Below are 23,198 nucleotides of genomic sequence, written 5' to 3' on the forward strand. Positions count from 1 at the left end.
CTGGTCTCGTCGTGTCCAGGATATTGAAAAAGCCACACTGACTTCCTCGCTGGAATGAGTTATAATTATATAATCAGATTTCCAGTTTTAAGAGCTTCCCAACCCTCTTAAATCATCTTTCCCTTTAGAAACTCAGTGGAATTCATGCCTGTTTTTCCTCAGACCTTTGTGAAATCTGCTACAGCCTCAGCCTTCCCCTCCAGGATGTCATGAGCATGGAGATATCAGGGTCACCGTCTCCTACATTTGTCATGGTTTCTTCTGCTTGAATACTTAAGGGAAACTTTTACAGCAGCTACTGTGAGGAACGTAATAGTGTTTCTTGGCAACACTAAAGACTAACTGAAGATACACAGTGCAAATTGACCTAGAGCAAATTGACGTATTTATATCATTTTCTCTAGCAAACTTTCGTAGCTTTAAGGGAAGAGGAGGAGGGAAATGAATAAGCAAGTGCATGTGTGGCAAGGCGCAAAACTTTGGGTTGAACATAGCATTGTCCAGGCTTAATGGAAGGCCGCTAAAATGAGAAATGGAGAGTGGCTTGCAGTACTGCTCTCATTTTAATGAGATCGAAGGACAGCAGGTTCCATTGGAGAGAGTGACCAGGCGACGTGAAGGGGAGAAAGGGAAGTTCTGATTGATGATGTGTGAGGGGGACGAGGAAGTGGCTGGTGGAAGGCAGGGGGTCTGTTCTGGTATCTTCGTCTCCTAGCTCTGTACCCATAAGGTGTCAGTTATTAGATAATCAGAAATATTTCTTGACTGACAGAAGCAATTACTTTTACTATTCCATTCAGTTTGGTAGATACGGAATTTCTTATGAATTGGGAGGTGGTCACTAAGCATTAAATTGCATTTAGTAGGAAAATGAGAGTAACTGGTTTGGTAGAAAAAACAAAACAGGAGAAATTAGTTTGTTTCATTGGGGCATAGCCTCCAAGATTAGCAAATTGAAAAATAGCTCTGTCCAGTGTTTCCCACCATGCAAAAGGAGTGTTTCACCATTTTCAAGAGCACGCCCCCTTATCCGAAGACTCTTCTGAGGAAGAGGCTGAGTTATGTAATCCTATGAACTTGAATTACCAAACTTAGATTTTATAAGTCCTTCTCTGCTGAGGAGGGGGTCTTCTTTGTGACTGTTGGGCTTCACCTGGTGGCCCATAGGGATGAGCTTTGGAAAAAGCGACATCTTCAACATGGAGAGCATCCTGGTCAAAGCTGAGAGAAAATTCAAAGAACAGAGAACGGGCTCCATCCAGGCTCTGGTTACCAAACTGTGCTTTTCCTTGCACTGTGTGCAACCATTAACGCGTCTTTCGTGGTTGTCAGTTTCCTCCACAATTTCCAGTGCATCTTCTTGAAAATATTAAAGTGTTAGAGAATTTTATTACCATCAGCTTCTCTTTAATCCTTAAATGCTTTCAGCCTCCTTTTTTTTCTCCCTTCACGTCAACATTAAGCTCTTCACCCTCAAGCTTCAGGGCCTCACCTAAAATTGATCAGTATTATTGAGCCTTGCTTCATTTCCACATTCCGTAATCTGTTTTCTCTGATCTGCCCACACTTTGCCTAAAGCCCCCCTTCCTTATTTGCTGCATTTCTATTGTGTCATAACACTGAGCCAGAAAAAGGGGAAATAACATGTTCTGTCGTCCTGATTGTAGAAAATAGTACGTAAAATATGCAGCCAAAGGTATTGAGTGTCTGTCACACTTTGTTTTCACTGTGTATTGTCACTGAAGTTCTGGGCCCTTGGAGCTGATGTTTCAGTGTTCTTCACTTGCACGTTCTCAGGGATCTGACAATGTATCTATCTGCATGGAGTTTTCAACATGCATGAGAGCATTTATTTAAATGTGATAATGACAGCGATAATCACTACAAGAATGAATGAGTGTCTTCTTGTGTGTTGTAAGGCTAAAACTTTATAGGAATATGTGGTAGAGAACAGGTGAATGGCTTAGAACACTATCGTTGACTGGTAAGTGTTTTTAAGGCAAATAGTCCAATTTGAAGGACTTTCTTAATTTCTTACGTCTGTAACTGGTCCCTTCCCTCAATAAGCTTTTTACTTGTACATCATGCAGAACAGTGGACCTAATGCTGATTTTAGAGAATGTTGTTGACGCATACACACAATCCCCACCTATGAATTGTAGGAAGTTGGGAATGTTGTTTCAGCACCGTCCCGATTAACTTTATAGTCAGACCCAGTTGTAGTGTCACTGATGCTGAGTTGGAAGAGTAGTTGTGGAGGAATGCTGGTGAGTGAGAAAATCTGAGGTGGCGATGATTATACATTACCCTAATTAAGAAAGCTTTCTATCTCACAAGTAGTTTTTTATTGCAATACCAAAAGAAAAAAATTTAATTTTTATTTTTTCCAAATACATACATATTATGTATTTATTATTAATATTATTTAAAACATGTAATATAGAAAGTGAAAAATTTCCGTAATTTCACCCCCCTGAAATAATCATTATTAAGAGTTTTGGTATATATTTATTTAAAATGTTGTTTTAGAAATATTTATTAACATTAATTGAATAGTATGTTTCACACCAAAATAATATATGTAACACATACTCATATATAATTTTTGAATTCTGGTGTTAAAACCAACCCACGAACTCACCACCCAGATTAAGAAATATATCACAATACTATTGAAGTTCCTTGTGTGTTCCTTTCTATCCTAACCCCTAAATTTTTCCTGAGTGGTAACCACTCTCCCAAACATACTAACTGAAATGTGCTTTTCTTTTTAATTTACCCACATTTGTATCCCTAAAAGTGTTAGTTTTGCTTGTTTTTGAACCTTATAAAAAATACCATGCTACATATGTTCATCTGTGACTTTCTTTTTCATTCATCATTATGTTTCGATGCTATATCTGTACATTTGATTTATTTAAATTCATATTTCCATTTCCTGAAATATGCCATAATTTATTTATCTAGCAATGGATATTTGGGTTGAACTGAGGTTTTTGCTGTTATAAACAATGCTTTTACAAACATTCCAGTGCTTACTAACTGAAGTTTCTCTAGACTCTATTTAGGAGTAGAATTACTGCATCATAGATACAAGGTGTGATAAAAAAATATAGTGAATATTTAAATTTTAAAAAACGTTTGTTACAGTAAAAGACACATTGCCATTAATCAATCCCCCTCAAATACTCCTCTTCACTTTGAACACGCTTATCCCATCATTTTTGCCACTTTCTGAAGCAGTTCTGGAAGTCCTCTTTCGTGAATATCTTTAGTTGTGCTGTCGTGGCTGCCCTGATGTTGTGAATCGATTCAAAACGTTTACCTTTTATGGTCATACTAACTTTGGGGAAGAGCCAGAAGTCACCTGGTGCCAGATCCAGTGGGATAAGGTGGATGAGGACACACTGTAATGTTTTTATTTGACAGAAATTGCTGTACTAGAAGCAATGTGTGACACAGAGCCTTTCCGTTATGATCACAAAACACAGTGAATGCTGCTGCCGAGTGCCATCCAATGGAAAGCAGGGATCTTCAATATGGGAAGCAGCACATCGAACCTTAGTAACAGTATGTGACAAGTTTCAACTTGTTTGGTGCAGTCGGTCAGGTGAGAGCTATGGTTGAGAGAAGATGTGTTTTCAAGTGTGTCATAAATCATCCTCCGTGATGGGGACACACCGTGTCACACATTGCTTCTGGTATACAGCAATTTCTGTCAAAGAAAAATGTTACAGTGTGTCCTCATCCACATTATTCACTGGATCTGGCACTATGCGACTTCTGGCTCTTCCCCAAAGTCAAAATGATTCAGGACATCGAGGCAGCCATAGCAGCGCAACTAAAGACACTCACGAAAGAGGACTTCCAGAACTGCTTCAGAAAGTGGCAAGAACGATGGGATAAGTGTGTTCGAAGTGAGCGGGAGTATTATATTTTGAGGGGGATTAATAGCAATGTATTTTTACTGTAATAAATTTTTTTATTTAAACATTCAGTGTGTTGTTTGATCACACCTCGAATGTGCATGTTTAAATTTACAACTTAATAACCAAACTATTTTCCGAAGTGGCTGTACACATTTTTAGTCCTACTAGCAAAGTGTAAGTTTCCACTGCTTCACATTCTTACCAACAGTTGCTATTGTTAGACTCTTCTTTGCCAATCGAGTGAACAAGGTGGATGAGGGCACACATTGTGATGTTAATTTATGAGATGAAGCATCTTTTCATATATTTATAGTCGTTATGTTTCCTCTTCTAGAAAATGTCTTAATGTCTTTACTCATTTTTTTCCACAGTTAACTTTTTATTTAGATAATTTAGATTTACAGAAGTTGCAAAAATGGTACAGAGAGTTCCTGTATACCCTTTACCCAGCTTCTCCTTATGTTATCATTTTATATTACCGTTGAATATTTATCAAAACTAAGAAATTAACTTTGGTACAATACTGTTAAATAAAGTGTGAGACTTATTCAGATCTGATGAGATTTTTGGCTTACATCATTTTTCTGTTTGAGAATCTGGTCCAGGATCCTACTTGTATTAGGTTGGTGCAAAAGTAATTGTGGGTTTTGCAATTATTTTTAACCTTTTAAACCGCAGTTACTTTTGCACCAACCTAATAGTTGTCATGTCACAATGTCTCAGCCTGGTCTTTCATGACCTTGATACTTTTGAAAAATACTAGTCAGTGATTTTGTAGAATGTTTCTCAGTTTGGATTTGTCTAATGTTTTATCGTGAGATTATGCGTTATTGGAAAGGATACCACAGAGGTGATGTGCATTACATCAGAGGATACATGGTATCAGTGTATATTACTATTGATGTTAACCTTCATCACTTGGCTAAGCTGGTATCTTCCAGAACTTCGATCTTACTATTTTTCCCTTGTAATTACTATACTATATTTTTGGGAAGATTTTTTTTTATTAGATATTTATTAATAGATATGTGTTCTTTTCTTTTTCTTTATTTATTTTTAATTAATTTTTTTCTTTTTTTAAATTTTTTTATTAGTTTCAGATGCACAAAACAAAGTAATACTTAGATGTTTATCATTTATATCCCTCACACTGTGTCAACCCCCCTCCCCCATCCACTAACCCTCTGACATCGCACACAGCCATTACATCTCCACTGTCTCTATTCCTAATGCTGTACTCCACTTCTTGTAAGTATATACATATATATATATGTATGTATGTGTATGTGTATATATATATATATATATATGTATATATATAAACTTGTACTTGACATTCATTATTGTTCAGGTTCAGCTTCAGGTGTACGGTGCAGTGATCAGGCATCTACATCATCTACATCATCCCTGAGGTGGTCTCCCTAATGAGACAAGTGTCCATCGGATACCCTACAAAATCTTTACAACATTGATTACATTCCCCAAATTAACTTTCGTAACCCCGTGGCAATCTTGTGGTTACTGTCTGCTTTCTAATCCTCTCACCTTCACCCTTATCCCCACCCCCACCCCATCTAACAACCCTCAGTTTTTCCTCTATGTCTCCAAAACTATTTCCAATTAGTTCATTCACTTATTCTCTTCTTTAGATTCCACATATAAGTGAGATCATATGGTATTTGTCTTTCTCTGTCTGACTTATTTCATGTAACATAATGTTCTCTAGGTCCATCGATGTTGTTGCAAATGGTAAGATTTCTTTCTTCTTTATGGCTGCGTAATATTCCATTGTATAAATGTACCACAGTTTCTTAATCCAGTCGTCTATGAATGGGCATTTCGGTTGTTTCCATGTCTTGGCTATTGTGTGTAGTGCTGCAATAAACATAGGAGTGCATAAATTTTTTTGAATTAGAGTTTTGGATTTCTCTGGATACATACCTAGGAATGGAATTGCTGGATCATAAGGTAGTTCCATTTTCAGATTTTTGAGATACCTCCATACTGTTTTCCATAGTGGCTGCACCAATCTGCAATCCCACCAACAGTGCACAAGGGTTCCCTTTTGCGAAGATTTTTTTGACACTATGCAGTTTACTCTGTTTCTGGTTAAACTTTCACCCACTCATTTTAGAATTCATTTTTAATTGCATTGTTTGTCATTGATTTTTTTGGAGTTAAAAGCTATTCTAGAAAGTAATCTTTTTAGCAGTTACGGTGTGGAAAATATTTATTATGCACTTGGATCTTTGCTTTGAGCTCTTCCCTTATAGTAGCGGTATTTTCATCATTTTTTGAGTTCTTGTGAATATTTTCGGTCAAGATAGTCATTTTTGTGACCACATACTTACAGAGTATGTTTTATCCTGCCATTTCTTTCTCTTGTTCTTTTCTTCCTTTTTACTGTATTTTTTAAAATAGAATACCTGGGGTGATTCCCCTTTACTCCCCCCATCTTTAAATAATGAGTTCTTCCTGGATTTTAGTATTTAAAAGTTGGATATTATAAAATGCCTTTTGTGCAAGTGTTTAGGCCCTTTTTCACTTCAGGCATAACAATAATTTTTGGCCACTTAACCCTCACCAAGTAAGAGTAGGATGGCCACTGCGTTTTAAATCAGCCTCACAAAGACTGTTAGTGAGATTCCCACCACATGTTAGAATGTGTTTCTTTTCATGTTAATTGAATTCTCTAATAGCTTCTATATTATCTGTCTCCAAGAAGCTGTCTATGCTGAGTGTGTGCATGGTTAATTATTTTATGTGATTTTGAATACCATAGGTTAGAATCATGTAAAATTGTGTTTTATAGGTAAGAAATGGTCAGATATATTGGCAGTTTCATATGTCTCGACATAATAAACGGTTAACCTGTTTCTATTAATACTTGCCATTCTTGAATCTACTTCTGAGTAATCACTCAGTTGGCTTGAATTGTAAATGTTTTTTCAGGAAGGAAGTGGATAGTATATTTTTTCCCTCATTCTATCAGTCAAGATTCTCGTGGTCTTAGCTTCCAGTTCAGAGGAATCACAACACTTGTCCCCAGAGGTACTAAAACCTCTCAGCAATGGAGGTGTGTATTATTGTGAGTAGGTCGTAAGTATGATATTGAAAGGCCCAACTCCTCCCTTGCACGCTTGATTCCCAGACCGTGTGCACAGCTCTAGGATAGTCAGAGTATCGTCATACCTGGAGGATAGTACGCCAACCTCATCAGGTGTTGCCTCCCGATTTAGTCCGTCAGTACACTATTATTCCATTCTAATCAGTGAATTCATTGGGCTTTGCTGCTTCTCATAAACAAGGTAAAATGTTGAGTGTGATAACATAATAGCTTAAAAGGTATTTGGTAAATCTGTGGATTGTGGTGTTTATACAAGCAGGGTGGTTAGAACGAACGAAGGTAGCAAACGCAAACCCAGCATTAGTGTTTCTGTTAATGGAGAGAGGTTACTGCCCTCGCCATCACATAAGAGTTCAGCATACTCAGCCTGCTGTCAAGTAGTTGCTGGGTTCTCCTGCTGTGGTTCTGTATCAGAGGCTGCTGCGGGCAAACTGGAGTCCTGCCAGGGTGGTAACCAGGTTGTTATTCGTGAGAGGAAGGTCCTGCTCCTGCTGTGGAGCTCATTTGCTGCTACCATGTACTTTGTTCTTATGCCCATTGAGCAAGCGCTGCAGTGCCTGGGAAGGAGGTCGGTTGATATTCTCAGGACCGATCGTCCTGCCTCCGCAGTGGAAGTATTTTGCTGAGTATTCTCATGGGACACAGTCATACACTGGGCTCAGTTCATTAGGCCCATTTCATCCACATGTCTCTTCTTCAGATGTCCTTGTCACCAGTCCTCCAGTCTTTCTTCCTTCAGGTCCTATCCACCTGGCTAAACTTGTAGCCACTGCCCATCAGGCCACCTTTCCTCTGCCAAGGTAGACCCTGCATATATTCTTGAAGTTCTGCCCACAGGGAGGAAGTTTACTTTGCTGTCCTTTCAGAGACCACCCCTTAGCATGGATATAATGCTGTCGGTCTACTTATGACTCGTGACAATGGAAGATGAGTTGAAACTAGGCATCCAAGGTTCTCAGACCTGTTAATCAAGTTGAAGATTCCTGTTCCTTTGCTGACAGTTTTGATCATAAATGGATGTTGAATTTTGTGAAATGCTTTTTCTGTGTCTATTCAGAGGATGGTATATGTTGTTCAGTGTTTGATAATATGATGAATTATATCGATTTTTTAATGTTGAACAAATCTTGAATTACTTGGTCATGATGTATTATCCTTTTTATACTTGAATATTGCTGAATTCTATTTGCTAATATTTTATAATAATTTTAAAGTCTGTGGGACTTAAAATTTAAAAACTTGTTCATGGGGGATGTTGATCTAATAAATCCTTTGTCTGATTTTGGTATCGAGGTAATGCTGGCTTCATCAAATTATTTTCATCCTCTTCTATATTCTGAAAGCTTGTGTGGAATTGGTATTAAGTCTTTCTTAAATACTTGGTAGCATTCACCAGTGAAGCCATCTGGGCCTAGAGTTTGTTTTTTTTATGAGAAGGTTTTAAACTATGAATTCAATTTCTTTAATAGATATAGGAATATTTAGGTAAAGGTTTTTGCTTGAATAATCTTAGGTAGTTTGTGTCTTTTCAAGGAGTTTATTTCATCCAAAATGTTGAATTTATTGGTTTAAAGTCATTCATAATTCCCTTGCTATCCTTTTAATGCTTGTAGGATCTGAAATGATGTTCCCTCTTTCAGTCCTAATATTAGTGATCTGGGTTTTCTCTCCTTATTTTCCTGAATCAGCCCCACCAGAAACTTACCTATTTTATTCTCTTTTCAAAGAATCAGCTTTTGAGTTTATTGGGTTGTTTTTGTCTGTTCATTTGTTATCCATTGATTCTTGTTTCTTTATTATTTTCTTCCTTCCGCTTACCTGGGATCTAATCTTTTTTCTTTTTTCAGTTTTTTAAGGTGGAAGCTAAGATCATTGATTTGACACATTTCTTCTTTTCTAATATAAACATTTAATGCTGTAAATTTCCTTCAAAGCACTGCTTTAGCTGCTTCTCACAAATATTGATATGTTTCATTCAGTTCAAAATATTTTCTAATTCTCTTTTTATTTCTTCTTTAACTCATGGTTGTTTAATTTCCAAATATTTGTGGATCTTCCAGATAACTTTCTGTTATTTTTTTCCCTTGTATTTTTGTTGTGTTTGGCTTTTTGATGTGCTTTCTGGGAGATTACCACCTAAGTTTGAGGAGAAGACACTGGTCTGAGCCCACGTTGTATGTGAGTAGCCCTCGGGCTACCTGGAGCCCACAGGTTAACCCACAGGCTACTAGATAGCTCCTAGGGCAGGTGGGCAGGTATATGTATCAACTGTGGGCTCGCTCTCTTGGCTGGTGTATGAGAAATGGGGCCAGCCCTGCTGCCACCATTGCCGTGTTCCAGTAGCAAGACTGAAAATAGGAATTTGTTAAAAGTCTGCATAGGAGGCAGCCACAACCCCCACCCCCTCTACCACTGTGCACCTAGGAACTCTGGCAGCCAGCCATCTACCCTTATGTAGAAACAAAATCCTCTTCAAAGAAGTTGAATGGCCCTAGAGAAGTTCCTGATGCTAGATCTAAACTCCTTGCAGGAAGAACTGAGGGTGGATTCCTGGATCACCATGGTGGACAAGTAGACTTAGACCACAGAAGAGGTGGCCATCTTTGGTCTCCCAAACACCTACTACAAAGGTAGCTGCTTGACACATCACATTTCCTATAGGTGTTCTATATTCAACACATAACTTCCAACTTGTGGTCTGTATGTGGCATGTCCGTACTTATGAGAATGGAGAGCTGTCACTTTCGATATATGCATAGATGACCCACAGATAAAGAGTGAGATCTGCCTTCTAAAAAGTGGACCCCTACTCATAATGGCAGGAGTATCCTGTTAAATGCAATCTTAATTTTAATGGACCGGAACCCTAAAATGTGAATAGTAGTATACTGGGTGATTGGATGACAGATACTTTTCTTCTCGGTGCATTTCTGTACTTTCTAACAGTGAACACATACTACTTTTGTGTTCAGATAAAATGTTTTAAAATATTAAGGTAAAAATGTATAGAATTAGGAAGTAAATATAAACATTGGATCTAATCTAGTGAGCATGAGTTTAGGTATGTAGGCTCTGTGAAACTGATGCTTTAACAGAAAACTGGGTTGATCAGAATTGTCTCTAAAGATGTGAATAAGAGAAAGAATTGATAAGAGCTTTTAACTATCAATTTGACTTTTCCATTAAAAAACAATTGTAGGCGTCCTAAGGACAGCTTTCTGGTCCCCACTCCCCAGGTCAGAATTCCTGAAGAAAGGTACAATTGTACCGTAGTCCTAGACTGAACAGGACAAGAGTGGTGTCTCTTCTGCTTGGCCCCCTTCACTGGTCATGGCGTTCCTGCTGGAGGAAGGCCAGGAGGTTTTCAAGCCTTTCCTATGGCCCTCAGTTTGTGAAAGGAAATGGGTACCTGTCTTCTATTTATTCCCTAACACGGTTGGTCCTCTCTGTCCTGTCCACAGACAGCTGGCTAAGAGTCTTGGGCAGGCTGGTGAAATCGAGCCTGAAACAGAAGGAATACTAACAGAGTATGGTGTGGATTTCTCGGACTTCTCTTCAGAAGTTCTAGACTGTCTCCCTCAAGGCGTGCCCTGGACAATACCACCAGAGGAATTCAGCCAGAGAAGAGATTTAAGGTAAATACCTACAATTCTTCAAGAACGTATTTTTACCTTCCTGCCTCCTAACTTACATTTCCTAGGAGCAGACCTCCAATGTTGCCATCTTTCCATCAACATTCAAGTTCAGTTAAGTGCTCTGTGTACCAGAGGTCTGCAAATTATGGCCCGCCAGCTAAATCCAGGCCGTGTACAGACTATTGGCTAAGAATGGTTTGATATTTTGATATCGAACTACAGGCTAAGAATGGTTTGATATTTTTAAATGGTTGAAAAAAATCAAAGCAAGAATAATCTTTCATGAAAATTACATGAAATTCAAATTTCAGCATCCATAAAGTTGCCCAGGAACACTGCCATGCTTATTCAGTTATATTATGGTCTGTGGGTGTATTTTTACACTATAACAGCAGAGTTGAATAGTTGCAACAGAGACCGTAAGGCCTACAAAACCTAAGATATTTGCTCTCTGGCCCTTTATACAAAAAGTGTGCTGACCTGTGCTCTAGACCATCCTAATTTCAAAAGGTACAGTTGTCCCCTCCTTTTCTTATTGCTGTGCCCCATAGGTCTGGTTGAATAAAGACAGTGTTATCTGGTTAGAAGTGTCTTCCTTTAAATGGGCCTCTTTAGGCAGAGAGCAAAGGATTCAAGACTTCTGTGCTTGGAGCTTCATTTTAAAGCTTTACTTTTAGGTCTGGAATTTGTTGGAAAGTACTTTTGTGGTATTTTTATAACAACATCTTCTTTGAAGATGTTTCTTCATTGTGGGATGTTAGTTCTTTTCTGATATTTCTCTTCAGAATTTGGTTTCAGTACTGGCATTCATTTTGGATGCCACATGGAGATATTTAGAACCGAGAAACTTTTCATACAACCCACTGAGGCTGTGGAAGGTTTTTTGCTAAGGTCATCCCATGTCAGAGTCTTTTCCACCACACTTGCTCACTTCATGCAGCTGAACTTACGATGCCTTCAGCTCTTGGTGCCCGTTACTCCACCTAGTTTGAGAATCCTTTGTTTCCTCTTGCTGTTATATCTTTCAGGAATTTGCTGCCTTTTTTTCTTTGCTTGCTGAGGGTAGGCAAGGGACAGGCGATGCCAGTCAGTCCCCTTTCCTCCTTGTTTGTAGCTCTGGTGGAACACACATACATTTGAAGTCACTTGATTCAAGTTGCCGTCCTGGCTTTGGCGGTCACCACTGTTCTTAGAACTCGCGCTGGTCAGTTACCTCGCCAGGGCGTTTGAGATCTTGGGCCCATAACCTTACTCTCTCTGAACCTTCATTTTTCTCATATACAAATTGAGGGGCTTGATTGCTGAGATCTTTCCCTAAATCTAGGAATCTATGAACAAATTTAATGAGAAAAGATCAGAATGAATGGCTGAACTTTATTGTTTGAAGGACAAGTTAGTATAGCTGTTCCGCAGTAGCTGTCAACATTTTAAATGTACCCACCCTTTTACCCCCAAACTCTACTTCCAAGAATCCATCCTACCCAAAGAAGTGTACAGGGATATATGTACACAAGTGTTTGTTACTGCTTGATTGTAAAAGTGACACTGCCGATGTCGCATCAATCAAGGAATGGTTTAATAACCTATGTCACATTAATAAGATAGCAGTCCATACAGCTGCGTAAAAGGAGCTAGATCCATGTGGACTGGCCTAAAACAATGGCCATTATATATTGCAAAGTAAAAGAAGCAAGTTTCGGAACAATATGAATATGAGCCTGTTTTTTATATAGTCAAATAATATAAAAACTATATAAATGTATAGACAAACATACACATATGTGTACACATAAAATTATATATGCATAGAAAAAGGTCTTCAAGGAAATCCAGACCTATGGTAATTGACAGTGGTTACCATGCGTGGACTTGGTGGAGTAGTAGGAGGTGGGGAGGCGATGTTTTACTTTTCATTTTATAAATTGCTCTGTTATGCAAATTATTTGAAAAATAACTTTAATAACTTTTACAAATTATAAATGGGACTATGAGAAAAGAATGGTGCTCAGTCATTTCTGTCTTCCTCCTAGCCTGCAGATAAATAATAAGGCACGTCAGCAGTCACGGAGCTCAGTATTGTTCTCAGTTCCCCTCATGGCTCCACCTTGTCATTTCTTTGGCCCCCATTGCCTTCTGGGTTAGACCACAGACCAGGATGCCTGCTCTGCAGGAGGCGTCTGTTAAAATACACCTATGTGTCCTGCAAAGGGACCCAAAGATGTGGGGTGCTCTCTGCTATTAGCATAGTAACAGGAATTTTTTTTTTAAATCGCTTTGACCTCCAAACACTTTCTCCCTGCCTATTATCTCTAGGATTATGGTTCTACAATTCAGATTTTTATTTTTAACTCCTTTGGCTTAAAATCTTTCGACTGCTTCCTGATGCTATAAAGTAGTAATCTCTAAACTTGGTTACCATGCCTTCCCAATAATGCATGTGTCTTTATTTTAAAATTACAAGCGTACTTAACTACTTTACTGATTTATTATATACAGTGTAAATTTACATAAAAGTGGAAAAATGAGAATGAAATCAGTTTTTAAATACTTTCATATTTAAAAAAAAACGGTATAGAAAACTTCATATTAGTAATTTCGATTTTGGTGAAAGAAATGTGATTGAATTTTCTTTTTTTAAATTTTACTTTAACAACTTATGATATGGGAATGCAAAAGTCTGAATATAGGTTCTGTAAATTTAGTACTTAGTTTTGCTTTTAATGGTTATAATAATTGAAAAAGATACCTTATATCTTGGAAAAAAGTGAGCTGAACTTACTAAATCATAATACTCATTTTTAATCCTATTCACCAATTATATTCAGATTCATTTTGCAGTCCAGCTAATAAATTTCTATCTTTTATGATGCCAGTCAGTTCTTGTGGACTCATTGAAAGATTTTTAGATTTTTAAAAAATGGGTTCATAATCCTCAGTTACTCTTCAGTTGGCATCTTTAAACACTAGTTAGAAAATTCTGTTTCAGTGTAAGGGTATGGGTACTTTTGTGGTTTATACACTGAGGTCTCTTTAGGCCTCCACATTGTATGACAATGGAAACATTTGAAAACATCCATTTTAAAAATTTTATCTTCAAAACCTGAGTTTCTTGTTTTATTTTGTTTTCAAAGAACAATAACTTTTTCTATCGTTAAAACGCCACCTTTATCTTGAGGGGACACATTAAGTATGTTTATTCTTGTCTGTCTGCTTTGTAGCGTATGATTGACAGTCATTGTTCTGAGATCATAATATGGCTAATTTTTTTTTTCATTTTGTATAATATGGCTAACTATGAGTTCGTGTTAGGAGCAGAAGATATGTCAACTTTGTCATTTTCCTGGTGTTGGTAGTATTCATATTATTAGTTTAGTGTTCTCTTCAATCTGTGGATCTTTGCAATAATCTTTTTTTCAGCCACTTGACTATTTCCTAAGGATTAGTTTAGCTAAAACTAGATAATTTCTATCAATCCATGTACAAGTCCTCGGTAAATGGGTGGCCGAAAGCATCAGAACTAACGGGGGTGCTAGTGTCATTGTCTTTGTATCTGGAATGCCAACTCTCTCACCTGTACACCTCACCACCTGAGCCAAACATCTTGTGAGGGCACCAGCGTTAATTTATGTGGTTATGTAGTCACAGTTAGTTCTTATTTTTTTAATGAAACAAACATAAAAGAGAAGTCCATAGTATGCTGAAGTGTTTGGCTCTGATTACATTTCTCTTCTTTTTGGTCTTGTGATAGATTTATTCTGTTTTTCAACTAACAAATATTTACTGAACATCATCCATGGGCAGTGAGGATTCAACAATGAACGAAAATAGATGTGGTCTCTGTTCTTGTGGAACTGTCACTCTTGTGGCAAAAGAACATGAATCAAATGTATTATATTAAGCAGTAGTCAAATATGGACTTGTAATGGAGGAGAGAGATATCGTAAGACTGTGATTTCTTCTGCTCAGAGGTTCAGTGCCTTCACAGAGGTTTTATCAATATAATTTTCCCAGGAATGTCAAAGAACTAGGAGCGAGTCCGAGCACACACTCAGAAACATGTACTATGAATAAATTAATACCTATCCTGCAAATTCCTAAATAAAACCTATGTCCTTTTCCTCCCTTATTCTCTCCTATATACGTTTATTTACATATGTTACTTATATATGGAAATATAATCTATATGTGTATATATAATATACACCAAGTTCTAAGTTAGTCATTGGAAATCCGAAGACAGGTACAGCCGAGCCTTTGTTCTTCAGGACTTTACTGTTTCTCAGGGAGACAGGTTTATACTCAGATAAATTACAGCAGAGCATGGCAAGTGCTATAATATCTGTATGAACAAACTGCCAAGGTCATTGGTGCTTGAGCTGAGATCTGAAAAACGAGCTGGTATAGAAGGAACTAGAGTGACTAAAGGAGTCTTCATTTTTGTGCTAATCTGTGGCTGCACAAGAGGTGGCATGTCCCCCAAGACTCCCAGATCCTTCTGTAACAGGACTCCCAACACCTAGGTTTTGATGGCTTCTTGACCCCCTCTGTGGGCCACCCTGCCGTGGAGCCTGCAGGATTACTCTGGCTCTAGCTATCTAAGGACTTCAACATACCCGTTTAGGTTTGGTATTTGAACAATTATATTTGGAACAGAAAAGTTCCATCAATCTTTAAACCTCATAATCCAATTATGTCAGTAAAATTCCAGTTTTTTAGTCCAATGGAATTGGGGTAATATTTTGCAAACTGAAGTTGAGAGAAATAGTGTTTATTTTGAAAAGAAAAATGGTTGGTTAGCAATTTTCAAGAAGTAAGGCTGGTGTGAACTCCTAGAGGCAATCTGGCCCTTCTGATTGGAAGCACCATTTCTCTGGACCTTTGGCTCCAGTCTCTGGAGAATCCCTGCACGCATGGTCTAGGCCTGCAGCTCTCTTTTGCAGGGCATCTGAGGTTAAAAAAAAAATTTAAAAAAAATAGCAACACCAATACTGCAAGCCTTTGGGGATCCGGAGGAGAATATATCCAAGGAAACTGCTTACAGGGGGTTGCACCAGAAGCCCAAGCAACCCCAAGGTTATTTCTGAGACGGGCTCCAATTATTTTTAATTTCATTCATTTTGTTTTGTTTCCTTTGTTGCTAAACTGGAATAGGAAACCAAAGCTTAAAAGTTCAATTAAAGTGGAAAATGAAAACCTAAATGTTGGAGGGGGAAAATACCATGCTAAACTGATTTTTATATTTTTCCTATGGTTAGTAATATTGTGGAAGTTTGGGTCACATCACTTTTCAGTAAAATCATGAGCTTCATTGAAGTGGACGAGGTTTCTATAGTTTTTCACAGGACAACTTGTGGATATCTGTTTCTTAACTATTCCCTCAATAAAAAGGAAGCCCAGTGACCTCCACCGGACCATTACAAATGTGAAACTTGGCACTTAAAATTGCTTGCTCTAAATTTTCCAATTGCTTTCTTTTTTTTTTTTTTTTCCATTTAATGTCGTTCTGCCAACTAGTGATTTTATTATTATAAACAGGACATTGTATTCACTTTTAAGAAGAAATATGAAGCTGGAGATAAAATTACAAACTGCAGCTTCTCGGCTGCCAAAATAGAAAACAATGAGCTAAAAATACTGAGCACAGAAAGGGTGTTGTGGTAAGAAATATTGAAATATCTTCAAGATGGAACTGTTCCAAATAGACAGAAATTTCCTCTCACTCCAGGTAAAACCAACCTTGAAATAGCAACTTGAAAGGAGAGACATATAATACTAACCTCTTTCAGGTCAACCCTTTTGTGGGAAAGCTTTCAAACATAACTAACATTAAATGACTAATAATCTTGCTGTTTATCAGGAAGTCCAATATGATTAAATTGCCATTTAGAAAAGATTCCTCCAGTAAGGGCGTGTGGCAGCATGGAGCGAGCACGGGAAGTTTGTCGTAGTTCTCCCCAGCACTAGGTGGGCCACCTGGGCAGATCTGTTAAATTTGGGGAGTCAGAGAGAGAGCAGTTTTATCTTTTGTAAAATAGATTAGTTGACCAGGTTAGGATTTTCCACACGTTGTTGGGGATTTTAATAGGTGTTATGGAGAAAAAGGGTTCCACGGCCAAGCATTCTTGGAAAACAGTGGGTTAATAGATTTCTAAATCAATAGATTTGCTAAATGAAATATTTCAAAATGTCCTAGCTCTAATGGTGTGTGACTCTGTGAGATGTCCTTTCTGAGTTATTCTGAGACATCTCATTCTTGGGTTTGAAAGAAAATGACATCATGGGTGACTGTCTTCCACATTTATGTGACACATAAACGCTGACTGTGCCCCACTATGGCAGCACAAGAGATTCAAGGATTGTACTTTAAATCTCAGCTCTTCCATTGCCAAGAGAACCCCTTCTTTCCTTACCTGGAGGGAAGCATTAAAAAAGTATTCTGCATTAAATGGGAAAGCTGTCATTGTCATTGGAAACTACTGGCAGTATTATTCCCTTCATGTAAATCCCAGCTCGCTGTTTATGAAATGACAGGAAATCCATAGGTAGTAACGAAGATTAATGGGTCCTAAAGTAGAGATACAACTGGATATTCTCAATTGTAAGTCCGTGAATAGTTATTCAACTCATAAAATTTATGTTGATAAATAGCACCCGCTCTTAGAGAAGACAAACATTCAAAGATCAGTAGATTTTATCTGAACAGCTGGAAAAATGCCTATTGGCAGAGAAGACAATATTTGAATTTATACCCAGAAATAATTTCATAGCATTATGGAAACATGAATTCACAAGAAAGATGACTAATTTCTATACAGTCTAAATAAAATCTGTTTGGAATTATACTGTAATGATATGAGAAGGGCTTTTCTGTATGAGTGGCCTAGGATTTGGAGTAAACTGTTGGTGTATAGAGTAGTGAAATCTCAAGGTACCAAAGTTTCTCCATTGGTTTTTATATTGAGATACCCAAATACAATAAAATTACCTCTTTATAGTGTACAACTCAGTAGTTTCTTGTGTATTCTCAAAATTGTGCACCCATCACTGCTAATTCCAGAGCATTTTCATCACTCCCGAAATAAATCTCATACCCATTAGCAATCGCTCCCCATTCCCTCTCCCTCCTAGCTCCCAGCAATAACTGATCTACTTTCTGTCTCTATGAGTTTCCCTATTCTGGACATTTCATGTAAACAGACTCATATAATAAATGGCCTTTTCTAGCTGGCTTCTTTTACTTGGTATAATGTTTTAAAGATTCATCCATATTGTAGCATATATCAGTATTTCATTCATTTTTAGGGCTGAATAGTATTCCATTATATGGATACATCACATGTTATTTATCCATTCATTGATGGACATTTGGGTTGTTTCCATTTTTTGAGTGTTAGGAATAATGCCACTGTGAACATTTGTGTACAGGTTTTTGCGTGAACATATGTTTCCAGTTTTCTTGGGTATACCTACGAGTGGATTTGCTGGGTCATGTAGTCAATCTATGTTTAACCTTTTGAGTAACTATCAAACTGTTTTCCAAAGTGGCTGCACTACTTTTCATTTCCACCAGCAATGTATGAGGGTTCCAATTGCTCCATATCCTCACCAACACTTGTTATTGATATTTGTAATTACAGCTATCCTTATGGGTGTGAAGTAATGTCTCGTGGTTTTGATTTGTATTTCTTTAATGACTAATGATGCTGAACAGGTTTTTGTGTGCTTATTGGCCATTTGTATGTCTTCTTTGGAGAAATGTCTATTCAAATCCTTTGTCCATTTTAAAACTGAATTGTCTTTATATTGTTGAGTTATGATTACTTTTTACATTCTCAATACCAATTCTTTATCAGATATGTAATTTGCAGATTATTTTCATCCATCTGTGAGTTGTCTTTTCACTTTCTTGATGCTGTTCTTTGAAGCAAAGATCGCTAAATTTTACGAAATCTAACTAATCAATTTTTTTCTTTGGTTGCTTGTACTTTTGGTGTCATACCTAAGAAACCATTGGCTAATCCAAGATCACAAATATTTATACCTTTTTCTTCTAAGAGTTTTATAGTTTTAGTTCTTTCATTTATGTTTATGACCCATTGTTAATTTTTATATATGGTATGATGTAGGGGTGAATCTTCATTATTTTGCATGTGGGTATACAGTTGTCTCAGTACCATAGGCAAAGACTATTGTTGAAAAGATGATTCTTTCCCCCATTAAATTGTCTTGGTACCTATTTTAAAAATCAGCTGACCATAAATGAATGGGTTTATTTCTGGGTTCTCAGTTCTGTTCCATTGATCTATATGTCTTTCTTTATGCCAATACCACACTGTGTAGATTACTGTAACTTTGTAGTAAGTTTTCAAATTGGAAAGAGTGAGTCTTCCAATTTTGCTTTTTCCCCCCAAATTTTTTGGCTATTCTGGGTTCTTTGCATTTCCATATTAATTTGATGGTCAGTTTGTCAATTTCTGCTAAAGAAAAAATGGAAAGAGCTAGTATTCTGATAGGGATTGTGTTGAATCTGTAGATCAATTTGGGGAGTATTGTCATTAAATGTTCTAACCCATGAAATGGGATATCTTTCCATTTATTAGATCTTTAATTTATTTTAATGATGTTTTGTAGTATTCAGTATACAAGGCTTATGCTTCTTTTGTTAAATTTATTCCTAAGTATCATTCCTGAACTAATTGTGTAGGGTCTGTATCTTTGTTGTGAGAAGCCACTGAAGTTTCTGTGTCGCTAGCTTAGTGGTCAGCTAATGGATGGACAGAGATTTTCTTAAGTCTAACCAATAGTCTCAGCCTTTGCTGAGGACCTCTGTGCAAGTGTTGGGGCATACCTTCAATGTTCAGGCACGCACTGTACAACTATGCCTTAGCCTTCACTTCCTGCCTGTGCAGAGTTTCAAGGTCAGCCAGAGGTGTGAGCTTAAGGCCTTATCTGGTCTTTCTTGGGCATGTTCACAGCCCTATGCATGTGTGTGGCTGTCTCCATCCCCAGGAATATGTCAGGCCTTTTCAAAGCCCTCTATGACATCTTATTCTCCAACTTTAGCCTTTAACTTTTGTGGTTAGCTTGTTTGCCCAACTGTTATCACCACCTCAGAAATCTGCCATGTTAAATAATTGCTGCTGATTGTTTTTGACAAACACCCCTGAGGCTATAAGGCTGTTTACACTGAGCAAGGTATGAGTCAGGTCAAATTAATGGGAATGGGATTTTCAGGGAACCGCCAGACAGGTCAAATTATGTCAGTTCTGTTTTAGTGAGCTTCTACACCTGTGCTCCCTCCAGTGGCTGCTGGACTGCTGGTTTTCACCATGTTAGGAGGCTGTTGATTTTCAAGGCTACTGCAGACCTGCGAAGAGGGACATAGGAAGAAAGCAATAAAAACCTTACCAAAGCTCACTGTTCTTATTGAGATTCAGCCATTTCTCTTGAATAAATGGACATCAGATTATTACAAGCCTTCGGTTGATTTCCAGAGTTATGAAAAGGTTGATTTTGACAAGTCTGCCAATATTATCAATGCTTATGTGGATGGTGGCTTTTCAGAGGTCCATGCCCTGCCAGTGCCACTAATGTAACTCTCAAGTCTCTTCACTTTTTAATGCTCAGGTTAGAGATAAAACAACTTGCAGCAGAAAGCTTTGAGAAAGAAACAAGCCTCTCATTGAAGGTAACAGAGAGAGGGAAAGGACGATATAATTTGAAAATAAAAGCTATGAAAAGTAAATAATTGTATGGGCAAATTATTCTTAAGATTAGGAAATGTTGGGTAGCTTGACTCTCATATCAATGCAAGTGAGAAAAATGAAACAACCAACTTTATTGGTAATAGGAAAAGAGGGAAATAAATGTTAGCTCCCATGCAGTATCCTGATCTGCATTCAACCTTCATTTTCCCCCAAACCATTCTACTCTGTCAGCTTGTGCATCTTGCCCAGGCCTTGCTCTGAACTAGGAGCAATGTGCCAGTGCCACTTTCCAGGGCCCACCTTAACTGTGGTGAAGCCTGTGCCATCTCACTCTGGAAGAATTAGTCATGCCCCACTCTCCTTTCTGTGGACCATTTGTTCAAACCTATAATACAACACTTGCCATACTGTACTCTAATTTACCTGAATGTGACTCCGTCTTCCTGATGGATAATAAAGTCCTCAAGAGCAAGGGCTAGATCTTACTTGTCTTTCTATTTCTAGAAGCTACCTTAGTACTTGGTATGTAATAGATTATGCAGAGTACTTCCCCCTTATCTGTGGAGGATGATCCAAGACCCCCAGTAGATGCTTGAAACTATGAATAGTACTGAACTCTGTATATACTATGTTTTTCTATGCATACATACATACCTGTGATAAACTTTAATTTATAAATTAGACAGAGTAAGAGATTAACAATACTAACTATTATAGCTATATACTGGAATAAAAGTTATGTGAATGTGGCCTCTCTCTGATAACCAATCTGATAACCCAGACGGCTGCCAGGTAACTAGCAGGTAGGACATAGCATGCATACAGTGGATTGGACAAAGGGATGATTCACATCCAGGTGGGACAGAGCAGGACGGCATGTGATTTCATCACGCTACTCAGAAAAGCGTGCAGTGTAAAACTTATGAATTGTTTATTTCTGGAATTTTCCATTTAATATTTTTGGACTGCACATTGACCACGGGTAACTGGAACCATGGAAAGTGAAACTGTGGATAAAAAGGAACTACTGTAGGTAAATAAATGTGTATAGGATAAAAGAAGGGAGAAAAAAAGAAAAAAGACAAAGAAGGTTATGTTTAGGAGTTTGTAGAATATGTATTTATTTAATATAACATGTTTTAAGCAAGTTCTAGGATTCATTCCTGTTTCTTTTTGATATTCCTAGGAAAATGAATACTGATAACACAATCTAGTGCTTTCAAAACAGTTGCTCTGTGGTGTGAAAATTAAGTAGGAAAACATCTTAAAGAATAAAATGTTAAAATTGCTATAATAAAATGTGGTACAGCTTCTGTTTCTGACAGAGTATATCCATTCCTCCTGGGCTTTCCTTCTTACAACTAAAAACATGGACAGAACACAACAAACAAGTGTAGGAAGATTCCGAAAGCTTGAAAACAGATGACGGACTGCCTAGGGGGTCTCCAGACTTGAGGAAGAATGTGCCAGTTATTCCCCTGGGTTTCCTGTTGCCTCCCGTATGTCCCAGACAGGAATGGCCAAAAGGCCCATGAAAAAGAATCTCCAGGAGAAACCTTTCTCCTTTAGCCAAAAGACCAGGAAAAAGGTGGTCTAACAACAGAAAATCTTTTTTGGCAATACCCACCATACTCCAGCCAAATACCAATGGAAAACACACACACACACACACACACACACACACACAGGTTTCAGTGGGGCCAAGCAAGATGTTACTACGCTATACTCCCCGCCCCCCACCCCATCCTATCCCATGAAATCCAGCAGCCATGCTCCAGTTCCCCCCACCTGGTGGTGTCTGTGGAGCCATGCAGTGACTTAATGTTCCATCCTGTCGGCCACGTGTAGATGACATACCAATTCCCCCTTTGGGAGGTGTCAGCAGTTCTGAGCAAGGAGCTAATCTTCCATCCCCTGCAAAGCAGAAGCAAATTAAGTCACGATGAAATATCAGGAAACACCTATTAGAATGGCTGAAAACTAAAAGGAAAAAGCAAAGTGAAGAGTTCCAAGAAACACCAAGTGCTGGTGAGGATGCGGAGAACATGGGTCACTCAACACACTGCTGGTGGGAATGGCACAGCCTCTGGAGACACCGGCAGTTTCTTAACAAACTGAACACAACCACCATACAGCCTGGTAATTGCATTCCTGGGCATTTAGCCCAGAGACATGAACACTTGTGGTTCACACAAAAACTTGCACACAAATTTTCATAGTAGCTTTATTCATAACAACTCCAAACTGGAAACAACCCAGCTGTCCTTCCACGGGTGAATGGTTAAGCAAACTGTGGTCCATCCATATCATGAACGATACCCAGCAGGAAAAAGGAATGGACTATTGACACACGCAGCACAACTGCATGAATCTTCAGGATAATATGCTGAGTGGGAAAAGGCCAATCTGAAAGGTTACATCTGTGTGATTCTGTTTACATGACATTTGAGAAATAGACAATAGATTTGTAGTTGCCATGAATTGAAGGAGGCAGGGCAGGAAGGAGTTGGATATGATTATAGTTAAAAGACAACTAGAGAGATCCTGGAGATAATGGTAGTTTTTGGTATGTTAATTAAGGTAGTATTTAATAATCTACACATGATAGAATTGTGTAAAACTTCATTAATACAAGTAAGAATAGGAAGTCTAAATAAGTGCATTGTATCAATGGCAATATCCTGGTTTTGATATTGTACTATATATAGTTGTTAAATTTTACCATTGGAAATTGGGTAAGAGGTAAATAGTATGTCTCTTATTTCTTACCACTGCATGTTAATGGACAATTATCTCAAAA

General features: G+C 37.9%; 1 protein-coding gene across 3 annotated transcripts in view; it reads left to right on the plus strand.

Annotated features, from left to right (window-relative positions):
- Positions 1–23,198, plus strand: part of DIS3L2 (DIS3 like 3'-5' exoribonuclease 2) — a 296,388-nt gene that overhangs the window by 132,661 nt on the left and 140,529 nt on the right. For all 3 annotated transcript variants that reach the window (XM_074314980.1, XM_074314986.1, XM_074314989.1), the window contains exon 9: positions 10,518–10,691. In XM_074314980.1, coding sequence (XP_074171081.1) covers positions 10,518–10,691 — 174 coding nt within the window. The remainder of the gene's footprint in view (positions 1–10,517; positions 10,692–23,198) is intronic.

The sequence above is a fragment of the Rhinolophus sinicus genome, linkage group LG01 (genome assembly GCF_036562045.2).
Source record: "Rhinolophus sinicus isolate RSC01 linkage group LG01, ASM3656204v1, whole genome shotgun sequence".
NCBI classification, from domain to species: domain Eukaryota; kingdom Metazoa; phylum Chordata; class Mammalia; order Chiroptera; family Rhinolophidae; genus Rhinolophus; species Rhinolophus sinicus.